General features: G+C 37.1%; 1 protein-coding gene across 2 annotated transcripts in view; it reads right to left on the bottom strand.

The window, feature by feature from the left end:
* Nucleotides 1-13,441, bottom strand: part of USP47 (ubiquitin specific peptidase 47) — a 40,306-nt gene that overhangs the window by 17,962 nt on the left and 8,903 nt on the right. For both annotated transcript variants that reach the window (XM_026850890.1, XM_026850889.1), the window contains exons 8-16: nt 12,871-13,020; nt 6,719-6,814; nt 6,476-6,628; nt 4,908-5,075; nt 3,397-3,528; nt 2,699-2,775; nt 2,347-2,402; nt 1,661-1,773; nt 688-792 (exon numbers count right to left, since the gene is read on the bottom strand). In XM_026850890.1, coding sequence (XP_026706691.1) covers nt 688-792; nt 1,661-1,773; nt 2,347-2,402; nt 2,699-2,775; nt 3,397-3,528; nt 4,908-5,075; nt 6,476-6,628; nt 6,719-6,814; nt 12,871-13,020 — 1,050 coding nt within the window. The remainder of the gene's footprint in view (nt 1-687; nt 793-1,660; nt 1,774-2,346; nt 2,403-2,698; nt 2,776-3,396; nt 3,529-4,907; nt 5,076-6,475; nt 6,629-6,718; nt 6,815-12,870; nt 13,021-13,441) is intronic.

Below are 13,441 nucleotides of genomic sequence, written 5' to 3'. Positions count from 1 at the left end.
ATTGCCCACCCGTTATACCAGATGGCATCTTAGAGGGGCCCAAAGTTGTCATAGCCACTATCTTCCATGCATCCCAAGATGTTAACACATTCCAAATATGTAACTGCCTTGCTGGTACTCTCCCAGCCAATGACACATATAGCGAGATATAAAAAGTACAAGTAGGAAAGCAAGAATAGATGTCTTCAACTTCTTGCCTTTGTGGAAGGCAAAGATCAACAGATGCTTTAGTGCCCACTGATGTTATTGTATTAGCTGTGCAGGAGGTTTCTTGAAAAAATTCCCTTTTTACATACCTAATACAGCATTTTAACTGCAATAAAAATATTAGTGTTCAGAATTCTTTCAACTTACTGGGGCTATGGTGAGTCTAACATCAGCTCTTGCTGTCTGATTTTAAAATAAGGGCATGTAAAAACAGTGTTTTTTGAAGGGCAGGCTGTATCAGCCCAGTCAGAAATCACCTGATGACTACTAACAGAAAACTCAGTCAAATCACTGCCAACTAGAAGACTTCTTAAAAAAATACCCTGAACCAACCCCCCCAAAATAATCCACAACAACAAAAAAATCCCACAGCCAACTGCTCCCAAAGTGTCCCACAAGCCTTAGAAATTTAAAAGCTGAAGAGACACAACAGAAGAAGTGACATCTAAAATTTAAACTATTCTGTTATGCACAGCATACCTTGTAAGCTATTTCCACAGCTTCCTTCAGTGTCCTGTCCTTATGAACCTCTAATTTGTTCTCCATCATTATTTGTTTTGCAGGATGCATGCAGAACAACTTAATCTATGAAACACAGAAGGAAGAAAAGTGATCATGAAGGTACTTGCAAATAATGCCTTTCATATTAGAGTACATTTAAATTTACAGCCCTGTGTTCAAACAAATTAATATACACCTTCAGCTCTACATCAGTTATAGGACGGTTTCCTTTCAGCTAGCTACAGAACTGCAGATAGAAAATGTCAAGGAATGCAGTCCATAACACTACTATCTATATACGTATATCTACATCATTTTGCAAGCTACGGTACATCTGTAACTGGAACATCTTTAAAGCGTAGGCAGTGTGTAAATCCTCCAAGACAAAATGCAGACAGGAACAATGAATGTGAAAACCCTTTTTCACGTACAGTTACATATTTTGCAACCATAGAGAAAGTCCTAATGAAACCTGACTCACAGGTAGGCCAGCTGACTGCCATGCTCGTAAGTCGCAGACGTCATATTTTGTTTGTTACTATTGAATCTAGGGTTGGAAAAAGATTCCACTCTTTCTGTCAAGTAGCTATTTTAAATTAGTTTAGGAAACATTACTTCACAAAGCAAAGGGTCACAATATGAAAAGATTTACCAGCATGAAACACCTAACATACAGCATTACATACTCTTCGTAATTAATTTTGCCGAAATTAAGTGATGTCAGATGAACTATAGTTTGGGGTTTACTACCAATTCAAATTCACAGGGAATACCCTGCATAGATGCCTTCAGTGTGTATAGGCTTCCAAAAGGTGTACAATTAGCTTTAAAGAATTAATACAAATACACTTAAGACAAAAGAGTCCTTGCATTGTAGTAAAAAATTACTATTTCCTGCAGAAACATTTCTTACTAGGAATGTATTGTTACTTTATTCAGCAGAAATGCTAACCTTGCAAGTGTTGCGCTCGATTTCACGTTGCCTCTTTTCTTGTTCTTCCAGTTCTCTCTCTTTCTGTACCAACTGTTTAATATGCTCTGGATACTCATGTGCCTCAAGAAACTCTGCCAGTAAAAACAAAGCATCAGTTTTAAAAAACATACTGTTCAAAGATTTTTCCACAGTGGGCAACTTCTTAGGAATTATGGGTATAATCTTTCTTGCCTTCTTCCTGCTCTCTTCTCCACCCAAATTTCCCACTATACCATGTTCTGCTCTCTTTTTCACACTTTAAATGAAACCAAAGTCAGTCTTTGATTCCCCCTAATTATAATCAGCAACACAAGAAAATGCTATTAGCACAAGATTAATATTCTAGTGTCAGTAAGGGAAGCTCTGCTGGTGTAAAGAAATACACCAAGTCCAATGACTTGAGCCTGCTTTTGTAATATGAATTCTGGTCTAGAAAGTGAATTAGCTGATAATAAAAGTCACAACATACAATCTATATGTGATAAAATACAAATCAGTGTACTTCATTTTTTAGATTTAAACATGGGTTTGGCATGTTTTACTTTAATGTACCCATAGAATACCAATACCAGCATCCTCACAAAAATTAGTACTCATCACATGTAAAATATCTCCTTACTCTACAAACAGAATCGTGCTAGACAGGATCTGCAAAACACACTTACTTGCATTTCTCATTGGATCTTTCAGTCTATATATCAGCATGTATGCATTTGTGGAGCTGGTGGAAAAAAAGAATAGTTCTATGAATTTATCAGGTGGAAGACAATACCTCAAAGGTTGCTTTGTTTTGTTTTCAGTAAGGAGCTACGCCATATATATCTTAACAATACACTAACCAAAACGGATTTTCAAAAGTAAGTATCATAAATTATAATAATCTGACACAGCAGCCAGGATAGATTTTATAACTATTTGAAGCATCTACTATTAATTTTAAGGTAACACGTTAAGCACATTAATCTGATTACATTAAAACACCACCAGAAAGAAGAGTAGTATTCCAACACTACTAACCTAGCAAAAGCACTGGAGTAATAGCCTCTGCTTCCAGAAGATCCACCATATGTTTTCTTAATATCTTCCTGAGTTATCTAACAGAAAAACCAATTTAATGATTATTTGAGAAACCTGTGCTAATTGAGACTCATTTATTCTCATTAGGAAAAACTTGTTTCAAAGTGATCTGCCCCTTCATTTCACAATGAATGTAAAAAAAATTTTCTTTTAAAAGTGGAAATTACTTAGAAAAACAATACTGATGTCCTTGACTATAGCAATAACATTTATGGGTACATGTAACAGCTGAAATGCATCAGGACAGATTTAACAGCACAGTCTGGGTTGTAATGGATCTACAAATACACTTCTCTAAGCAACATGTATAGAAGGCAAAATTCTAAATCCAGCCTGGTCTGTACAGGAATAAAGGCTTCTTTATGAACCACCCCCCTACTCACCATCAAGAAGAAACACTCCTCCCTGCCAAGGCACAAAATGCATGCATAAATAAAACCCCTAGAAATCAGTCAAGCTAATGAGTAAGACATATGTACATGGCAGGGCATTAGGATGAGAAGATGAAACAAAGGGAAGGCTTGAAATACCTGCACATAAAACCAGATTCGTTGTATGTAAGTGAAGAATCACATGCAAAATAAAAACATATTGATTCATCTGTAGGGACGCAAGGTCATGAAATATACTGGTTTTACCTTGCTAACATGCTGATCATTAAAGCTGTACCACTGGTCATCACTGAAAGATTTTATACAGGCATAATAATGGCCACCAGCAGCACTTCCAGAATGAACCATAACAGAAAAGAGCTCATACAATAAAGAACTCTGGGGAGACAAGAAGAAAAGACAAGGTGTACGTTACAACATTCTGTTCCTGCCCCAATCAAGTGACTATCTTATTAATTTCTTTCTTTTTTCTAGCTAAGATTGACAGTATTCAAAACATTTCTCAAAAACCCCTCTCAAATGGTTCAAGGTAAATGCAAACAGGGACAGATGTGCAGATTAAAATACAAGTCAGCCTTTAACTATTTATGAAAGTAACAGTTACAACCAGCCTCTTAACAAGTCTGATTAAAAGCTACTGGCCAAATTTTAGATGAGTTCACTGAATAATGACACATGAAGTATACATCGTAGACATGACCATAAAACTCAAGATTTTGGATTAATTTTGCACTGGCAAGAAAACTGAATCAAGTTTCTCTAAGATCATTGCTAAGCTTTATGTCCCACAGAAGGGTAACTGCTATCCCAGACTGACTTGCTGCTCAATTCCTTTACATTCACTCAAGATGACTGAATGAGTATTTAACATTGTCACACGGCCTTATCTATATGACCGGTTTTATAAGGACAAGAAATGGATGGCAAAGACTGGTCAAACTGCCCAATCTTCTGCTACTAAGCTTTAAGATGCTTTTGCAGCCAAAGCTGGAAGTCCTTCGACAGCTGGCCTCAAGGAAAAACCACTGCTCACAAGACAAAACAGTCTTCAATTTGAGTGTCTGCTGCCAGAACAAGTTACCTGGGAATTCTCAGTCTGACAAGCTGGGAAAACCTTTATTCTCAGGTGACCTCCAGATCAGTTGCATGCTTTCATTTGCTGTAGTGTCAACTTTTGGAATTTGAATAAAAACACACGCTCCCACCTCCTCACTCCGCCCCCAGTAACACAATTATTTTTATTATTTACATTGGTAGTGGGTTGACCGTGGCCAGCAACTAAGCACACACCCAGTCACTCGCTCCTCCCCTTGAGTGGGATGGCGGAGAGAATCACAAGAACAAAAGTGACAAAATTTGTGGCTGGAGATGACAGTTCAATAAGTGAAGGAAAGAGGGGGGCGGGGGAAAAGTTACAGAATGATGCCAAGGCACTACTCACCACCTCCCACCAGCAGACCAATGCCCAGCCAGTCTCTGAGCAACAGCTACTTTGGAAAGCCCCCGGTTTTTACCGCTGAGCAGGGAACGTGGCATGGAGTATCTCTCTGGTTAATTCAGGTCAGCCATCCCAGCCATGTCCCCCTCCCGGCCTCCTGTCCACCCCTAGCTCTTACAGAATGAGAACTGGAGAAAGCCCTGGTGCTATGCAACACTGTTCAGCAAGAGTTAACGCTCTGGCAGGCTGTCAACACTGTTCTAGTGACAAAGCCAAATCAGCACCTTACAGGCTGCTATGAACATGCTTTTAAACGTACCTTTTCACTGCCAGCTTTAGAAATTCTTTCTGCTGCACTGTTGCTTTCAAGGCAGATTCCTTCATCAACTCCATCATCATTAGAAAAATCATTGCTCATCTGATCACTGTGACAACTGCCTTCATTTTCAGCTCCACTATCAGTGCAACTCTCAGTCTGAGGAGACTTCTTAAAAATAAGACATACATACTAATAAGACATTTAAAGTTACGCAGAACAAGAAATTACATTTGTGAAATGAAAAAATTCCAATCTGTAAAACAAAGAAACTCCTCAAAAACCTAGAGACATGGGCAATTCAGCATTGAGAACAGACTTGTTCCTGTTAGTAACTGTCTTCAGTCCCGCTCTCAGATCAACAGCTTCTGCTCTTGCGTGCAACTGAATAGCAATCACCTGGTATCATACTTGACAAGATTATATCTGTTACTAGCCTATTCTATTTACTAGTTAATTCAATTAAATACCTGAAGTCTAGTATCAGATGACAAATCCTACTGTAACATGACCCTGTTAATCAGAACTGATTTGACTGGAAATATTTTCATCCGCAGTCAAAGACTTTATGCCATTTTGACTTACTGGACAGCATCAAGGTATTGCACTAAGACTGATCAGTGTTCTGTTAGGTTAAAGGCATGATGTCAACAACACTATGAATGCAGTTCATTTAGTACAAGTCAGTATAGCCATCTCTTACCTGATCCTCTTTCCTCAGGATAATTCTTTAGATTTTCTGACAATTGTTAATTTTGTCTCAAGTTCTGCTCTCCCAGATCAATCTTCATTCTAATTTAGCCCCCCCAGAAACACTTTGAGAGGTATCAAATTGCTTATTTGGCATACTTCATAAAACAAAGGTTTGTATAGAGTCAGAAAAGCCTCTCCATAGGCATATGAATGCTGTATTTCTCTTACACCACTACAAGCCAGCAGTGACATAATGTTTGCAGGAATGAAATTAGAGGAATAAATTGAATCTGTAGTGCACAAGGCACATTAAATACTTTTTGGCGAATGTAATTACACATTAATTTTGGCCAAAGCCTGAAGAGTTAAAAGCCAAAAAAGATGGAAGTGAAAAATAAAATTTTAAAATTCTCATTTCTATAGCACACACAACATTGTGAGTCAGAGGGAAGGAATTAACTTTAATGTTTTCTGAACTAACTTCAGCATTCAGTTTCAAAACTTTACATCACCTCTTGTGACCAAAACAGATTCAGACACAAGTTCAAGTATCTTTTTTTCTGGATTTGCAGTATATGTAGAAACCCTGAGAGTTGTGCTTTTAAATCACTTGTGTGAAAATTCAAGAAATCAGAAACAGCTTCTTTATGGCCGCATGGATACCCTACAGTGATTAGAGAACTTGCTTCATTTTCAATACAACAAAAATTCAAATAGAAAAATTTAAGAACTTCAAATTAAAACATTGCCATTGCTGAAGAATATTTTATGTAGATGAATTAGGTTGTTAAAATGGGTTTATTAGACCAACATTTAAATTTTCTTAATGAGAAACTTCACAAAAGTTAAAGACTATTCTCTGAAACCAAACATTTTACCTCATCTTCAACATCAATGAAGACACTCATGTCTAACTCCTCAGGAAAAGTCATGCGATCATTGAGTTTAATTCTGTGCATAGTGGTATAATCGAAGTCAAATCTCTTCAACTGTAATGTCAACAGGTACGGAAAATGCAAGAACCGCAGACCCTAAACGAAGCAAAGACAAGATTATGCTACCATTGTCAGGATTGCTATTTACCAAAAGTAATTTTCACAAATGATTTGGACAGTCTTTACCTTCCTTGCATCACATTTCTTCTTACACCGTTCACAAAAATACTGATTGGGGCCATCGAGAATCTCAGGCTGAATGAAAGCATGCAGTGCTTCTTCCTAGTAACAAAAAAATGGTACCTGATTTTTAAAGAATGTTTATTCTGTAGGTATAGATCAGAATGATAAATTTACAATGAAATTGCAAACACACTCACATTACTTAAACTAAATCTACAACCAATATCTGATCAACATGAACTATGATACAGACACAGAGTCCGGAACCTACGAAGAGAAGTCAACCTTTCTACCCAGCCCAAGGTTAAACAGTCAAACCACAATTACTGCTAACTGTATTTCATTCAGTATCTGAAGAAACCCAATTGTCTCGGTCTTAAATATACAATATAAAATGACATTTACTCCTGTTACCTTGCACATCACATTTAGTCATGTCTGTTCAGTCAACTGCTGTGAAAACAAGCTTATTTTTTAACCTTGCTTTGACCCTGTTCTCCCAGAATTTTGAGATGGTTTTGCATCTTAGGAGTTTTTCCCCAACAGATACCACCCAATAATTACTGGAGTGGAGGTGGGGAGGTGGCAGAAAAAATGTTACTCAATGCCTCAGTGCCCTGCCTGAAGACAGCCTGAGTGCCATTCTGCAGAGGGACTTAAGAAACTACATTTGAAGATAACTACTTCCAAGTGAAAGGTGAGGACACACGGAGAATATTTGAGCTTCACCCCAAAAGGGGCGAGAATCAGACATGGCCATCTCCTGTAAAGACAGAACTCACTCCCTAGTGTACAGGCAACTGACCAATAAGTGGAATTCTGTCCTGTGACAGCTGCCTGTTCTGTCACTAATGCTCAAATCCAGCAGTTCAATGGTTTCTGCTTTCCTCCTCGCCACAGCAAACAATATTCAAAATACAACCGAACCAATCATTAGTCTTCCCCCAACATAATTTGCAACAATGATATTGCACATAAATCATATATACTTGAGAGAAAACTTATTCAAACAAAATTCACCAAGAATATTGAGATGGGTTTGGTCAAGAATTTTTCCCAGAGATTGTAACAGTGGAAACCTTTACCCCAGACAGCTTGCAAGCCAATAGGCTCTGGGTATCTGAACTCCAAGGGGAACCCACACGTGCTCTGTTCACCTGTGGAGGTGAAAATAAATACAACTTGCATATTTAGATATTCTGCTTAAAGCAAAGAATATGAACAGAAAATGCTTTTAAAATCATCGTCTCTTATGAGGGACTATAGCTGTTACCTCAAGTCTGAATAATTAAGAAGTGGCTTAACCGGGCAGAGCAAACTCATCATGTGGCTGCCACAGCTTCAGACTGCTATTTAAATAGTGTTGTTTGATAAGTCACACTTGGGGGGGAAATCAATATGTCTAGTTCTTCAAAAAGCCTCCAATTCTTCCCTTCTCCCTTTCTGAGAACTCAGGGAAGCAGCAAGAACCATAATAAAAAAAAAGTTTTACAAAAGCTCTCTTCTCTTTTAGGAAAAGGAAGTCTTTAAGAAATGACTGTATTCCAGTGACTACCCCTCATAAATGAAAGATGCCAAACTGAATAGATCTGTCCATTGCAGGCAGTCACCTCACTGTTTCTGGATCCAGGCAGAAGAGTCTCGGAAGAGCCCTGAAATCACAGCTCTGAGAAGCACTCTGTAGGCACGTGAGAACACTTTAGGGACTCTGAACTGAACTGCTGTCTATGTATTTACTTCCTAAACACTACAGAGGCTGAGTTCTTTTTACTCGAGGGCAACAAACAGCTACTGTTCAGTAGGATTATACACTAAAATGTGAGGATCTAATTCTAAAATATAAGAAAGAAGACTACATTCTAACTCTGCTTAAAAAAAGGCAAGAAATGGATTACTGCACTTTGACTTTTCTGTAAATTAGTTAAGGAATTAATAATCAGAACTATTTAAATGAAAGCAAAAAAGTTAATAACTGACACATGAAAAACATGAAACATAGAAAGCATGACATAACGACCAGTTAAGGCAATAAAAATACATTTCAAGTGTAAGAAAAAAGTTGCAATTTATGCATCAACATGAACAAATGGGAATATAGGAATGATGGGACATAAATGATTATGTAATGCTTATGCAGACTCATGTGATGTGCAATTTAACAAGAAAACACAGATAAATTTTTTATAAATGGGAAAAAGCAATGATCCTCCAGACCCCCAGGAACTGAATGAAGTATTATCACACTACTGTTGCGGTTTCACTGCTTACCACACATAGTGAGGTGTGCTTTGAACAACCCGATTAAAACTCAAGTACTCTGTTATTTTCGAGCTATATGAATACCCATGTGTTTTTCAATCCCTGTGTAAGGAACATCACCATTCCTCAGGTTTACCCATTTGTGTCTCCTCCAGTTTTCTCCTACATAATCTTTACACCAAAGTTAGTTCTGCTGATCAGGATGTTTCTTAATACAATTCCTATTCTAACGCAGTTCACCATTTTCTACTCTAACAGTTTACTCAGCAAAACCAGTGACAAAGCTTCTATGCTGCACAACCCATCACATGACATCCCCCATTTCTGTGCAACTTTACTTTTAGCGTAAGCGTTACCTTTGAAGTTATCTTTACACAGGTAACTATTATGTAGCCTTAGAGCTACCAAGCATTTCCAACATTCACAACACACTTCAAAATACACTATAAATGATCAAGCAATAGATTAGTATGACAAAGGCTATTTAAACTTTTTTACAGTTCATGGAATCAAAAGAACAATATAGGCTGAAAGAGACTTCTGGAGATCATCCGATCCTAACGCTCTGCTCAAAGCGGGTCCAACTTAAAGCACATTGTCCAGAGCCTTCTCCAGCCAGTTTTTAATGTTCTGATTATGGGATCTGTAAAATTTAGCATGCTAAAATGCCACAACAAACAGTTCAAACTAATTTTTGTCTGGTTAAAGATAGGCACTTTGGACACACACTCCTCCACAAAAACGCATTATGCTATAGTCAGTAGTTTAACAGGTATCTTACTGCAAGCATTTGTAAATGTGTAAATTTGTAAAACCTGTGAACAGGAGTAGTAGAACCTTTATGAAGAGTTACACAATAAATAGCAATTAGGCAAAACTGTTCTTGGAAAAAAATAGAAACTAATTGCCATCAGATTTTCAGAGCTCATTCAGTTTTCCCATGTCCCAAAGAATATGCTCCACTAAAAATACAAGACCTTGTTATTACCAATTTAGTTTAGAAGTAAATATCACACCATCCACATTCTAGCTACCTTCAACAGTTTAAGTTTGGCAAAGACACCAAGTTCAGAGAAGTCCAGACTGACTTCTGCCAAAAAATGCTCTCCTCATATGCATACTTACACCCTCAAAAAAAATAAGCTACCATACAAAAGATAGTGGAAAGTAACAACACTTAACAAAATAGAACTGTATCTGCTCCATCCCCAGAATACTTGTACTACAAGTCTTCTGGCATTACAAAGTAATTTCCACTGTTTTCCAGTAACATAATTTCAGCATGCCAGCTAGCTCCCCATCGCATACACCCTTCTCTTGGCTGTTCTTCATCTTGCAAAATTTTTATGTTTGGCAGTCAGAAAAATCTTTTTTGCTTATGTCTAATGCTGTTAAATTCAGGCATGTATACAAAAAGACACTAATACCCACAAAAATCAGTATGTGAATTGCTGCTCCTGTTCGCCTCCCTGAAATAAACTATGTATTTTTAGGTCTGTATTTCTACTCACCTCAAGAAGAGACTGACTCAGATTTTTTTTAAACCATGCCCTTCGACAACACATTTTTTTCAGAAACTCTCCTGAGATACATGTACTGACAAGATCTCGGTGCCCCTGAGCTGCCCTAATGAGTTTGTAGCTATATAGTTTTACTACTTCAATTTGGGGGACGGAGCGGGGAATCAGAAAAAAATTTCAAAATGCAAACCTTAAAAACATACCAAAGAATTTCAGAATTAGTTTGTATTAGGAAATTAAGAAGCATAACATTATCCTTTCCAGTTCTTCAATGTTCCCGTGTATTCAGAAGTAATACATACATATTTATAGATAAATGCAACATTTCAGGTATCTACATGGTTTTGGTAGTACACAATGTCGAACAGTGGGATAATGCACTTTATGTGGCATTCTACAGATTAACCTTACTTAAAGCTTGTACATCCATTCTCTCTTATTAGAAAGTAATGGAAAATCACTTACCTCTAACTAGAGTTCTTTGAAGGTAGTATCCTCCTTAGATCCCCTATCTTGGGTTGTGTCGCCTGCTGCAAGTTCCCTCAGGAGCTGACTAGCAAGGTCTAAAAAGTTTTACATTCCCTTCTATAAGCCCTATTAGCGCATGTGTGAAGTTTTTGATCTCTCACTCATACCCTTTTACCTACACCTACTAAATCACCAACATCTACGGATCAATGGAGGATACTACCTTCAGAGAATTCCATTTAGAAACAGGCGATTTTTCCCTTCTCCAAAAGCAAGTATCCTCCATATCTCCCCACTGTTGAAGACTACAGAACTAAAAATTACATCTGCTATAGGTAATACAAATGCAGGGAGGAGAATCAACTGAATATAATCAGAATATGAATTAAAAAAGCTCAAAAATTGAAGCATCAATACAAACTGCAACCATGTAACTACGTAACAAAAATCTTAGACTATTTTCCTCAATGTAGTAAACCCAGTAAGTGCTGATTTACAGGAGAAATATCAAATACTACTAAAAGTAATCTGATATTCAGGTTCTTAGCTGTTCAAGCTTTCTCTTTTTTTACAAATATACAAAGTCTTTTTTTAGCATTCCTCTATAGACTGCTTGACTAAAGGAAAAAAAAAATTTCCATTTGAAACACAATGCATTGTTAAATGCGGAATACAACTACATGAACTGAATTACTTTGATGTATCAGAAAATTCTCATTATTGAATAGAAATTACCACAAAATTTGGTTTAGATAGTATTTCTAGAAATGAGTTTTAAAAGGTGAAAAGGGAAGCCATCTACATAAAGTATCAGTCTGTATCAATACAGCTTCAATTAGCAGGATAGTTCTAAAAAAATTTGCATTCAGTCTTAAAAAGAATTCAAAGGACTTTACTAACTTGAATCCTTATTGTGAGATCAACGTCCCTCATCTTTACTATTTCTCAATATTGGTATTTAAAGTTTTAAAGTTTGAAGTACTTTGAACCTACGCTACAGTTTAGCCTAACTAACAATTCTTAACAGAATTACTGTTAAGAATTACAGACCATTAGTGTTTAAAATATTGCCAGCATACTAAGTACAAAAGGAAAAATACTTTATGTATAATAAATAATCCTGATAAGCCAATTACACAAATGTTTGTTTAAAATAACCTTTACTGAAAGACTTGTTTGATTTAGTCTTTTTTTCCCCCCCCCTTACAACTTCATCCATAGTACAGGTATTTTAAGCCACAACAGTGGTATTACACAGTTTGTAATCACTTCTTTGCAGGGGGGTGGAAAAAATAGAACAGAAAAAAACTTCCACAGATTTACTAAGCAATATATATGCTTGCCAACATCAGTAATGTTGGAGCAAAAGTGACCAAGAACACTGATGATAGGACTTTTTATCGTTAAATTGCTTGTTAAAAGCGTATGGTATTTCAGAAGTGAACTTTAAAAAGCACAGCAACAACATGGCAATTAAACTAAAAATTTCTTTCACTACGCTTTTCAACAACGCTATGAAAATTTAGCAGATGTGCCAATAAAGAGAACAACCAAAATAAAACTTAGTGATCTCATAAAAATATCTCAATTAAGTGCTGAAGTTTTTATCAGGAAGAAAATAATTGATTACTGCAGCCCTAAGGCAATAAAGTTGCATTTCCCCTCCCCTTATAACATGCACCAGTAGGACTCATTGAAGGGCAAAAGAAAAAAAAAAACAGAACAAAAAATAAACCAAAAAGCCAAAAAAAATCTTCTAGAACTTGCTAGCTGGTTCACTGCACAAAGACGAACACCCCAAGATGGAGTATCTAGGATGATACTTACCATGTAACAAATTATACCACTGTCGCATTATGTATTCTATGTGTGTATGGATGCACTATTAGTCAGCATAATAGTACACACCACGCTAGCAAACGCCTGGCTGGAGCCATACGGCCGGATGACCAAAGGAATATCCAGGTAGGTGTCGATTCTCCAGCCTTCATAGCCACATTCTAGACATCTTACATAGTCCTTCAGTTTGCCTTGATACAGCTGATTTATGAGGTCCGCCTGAAACAAAGAGATATTCCGCCAAGCTTTAAACAGTTGAAACAGAACGTATTTCCACTCTTCAGCATTACAAGAAAATGCCTTTTTTAATTAAGCCTTAACTGCACGGCTACACATTTAGAACACTATTCCCAGCAGGACCTCCATCTCTTGATTTCTTGTTTCCCCCTGCCCCGCCACTACACAAAAGGTATCAAACGAGCTTCTCAAACCACACTATATAAGACTCGCAGTGCATTTCACAGTCACGTCTTACGAGTGACTACAAAACTACCAAAATTGAAGTTTATGTTTTAAAAACAAGCCTGATCTTGCAGACATCGTTAACAGATTGATACTGCAGTCCTTCCTTGTCTCCAGAGGTAGGTGCAGAACGATAAAGCGAGTATTTGGCAATCTACAGACCTGAAGATTGGCCTAC

Source organism: Athene cunicularia, assembly GCF_003259725.1.
Source record: "Athene cunicularia isolate RWA chromosome 5 unlocalized genomic scaffold, athCun1 chr5_part3, whole genome shotgun sequence".
Classification (NCBI taxonomy): Eukaryota; Metazoa; Chordata; class Aves; order Strigiformes; family Strigidae; genus Athene; species Athene cunicularia.
The sequence above is the reverse complement of the archived record's forward strand: the minus strand, read 5'-3'. Positions and strand labels throughout refer to the sequence as shown.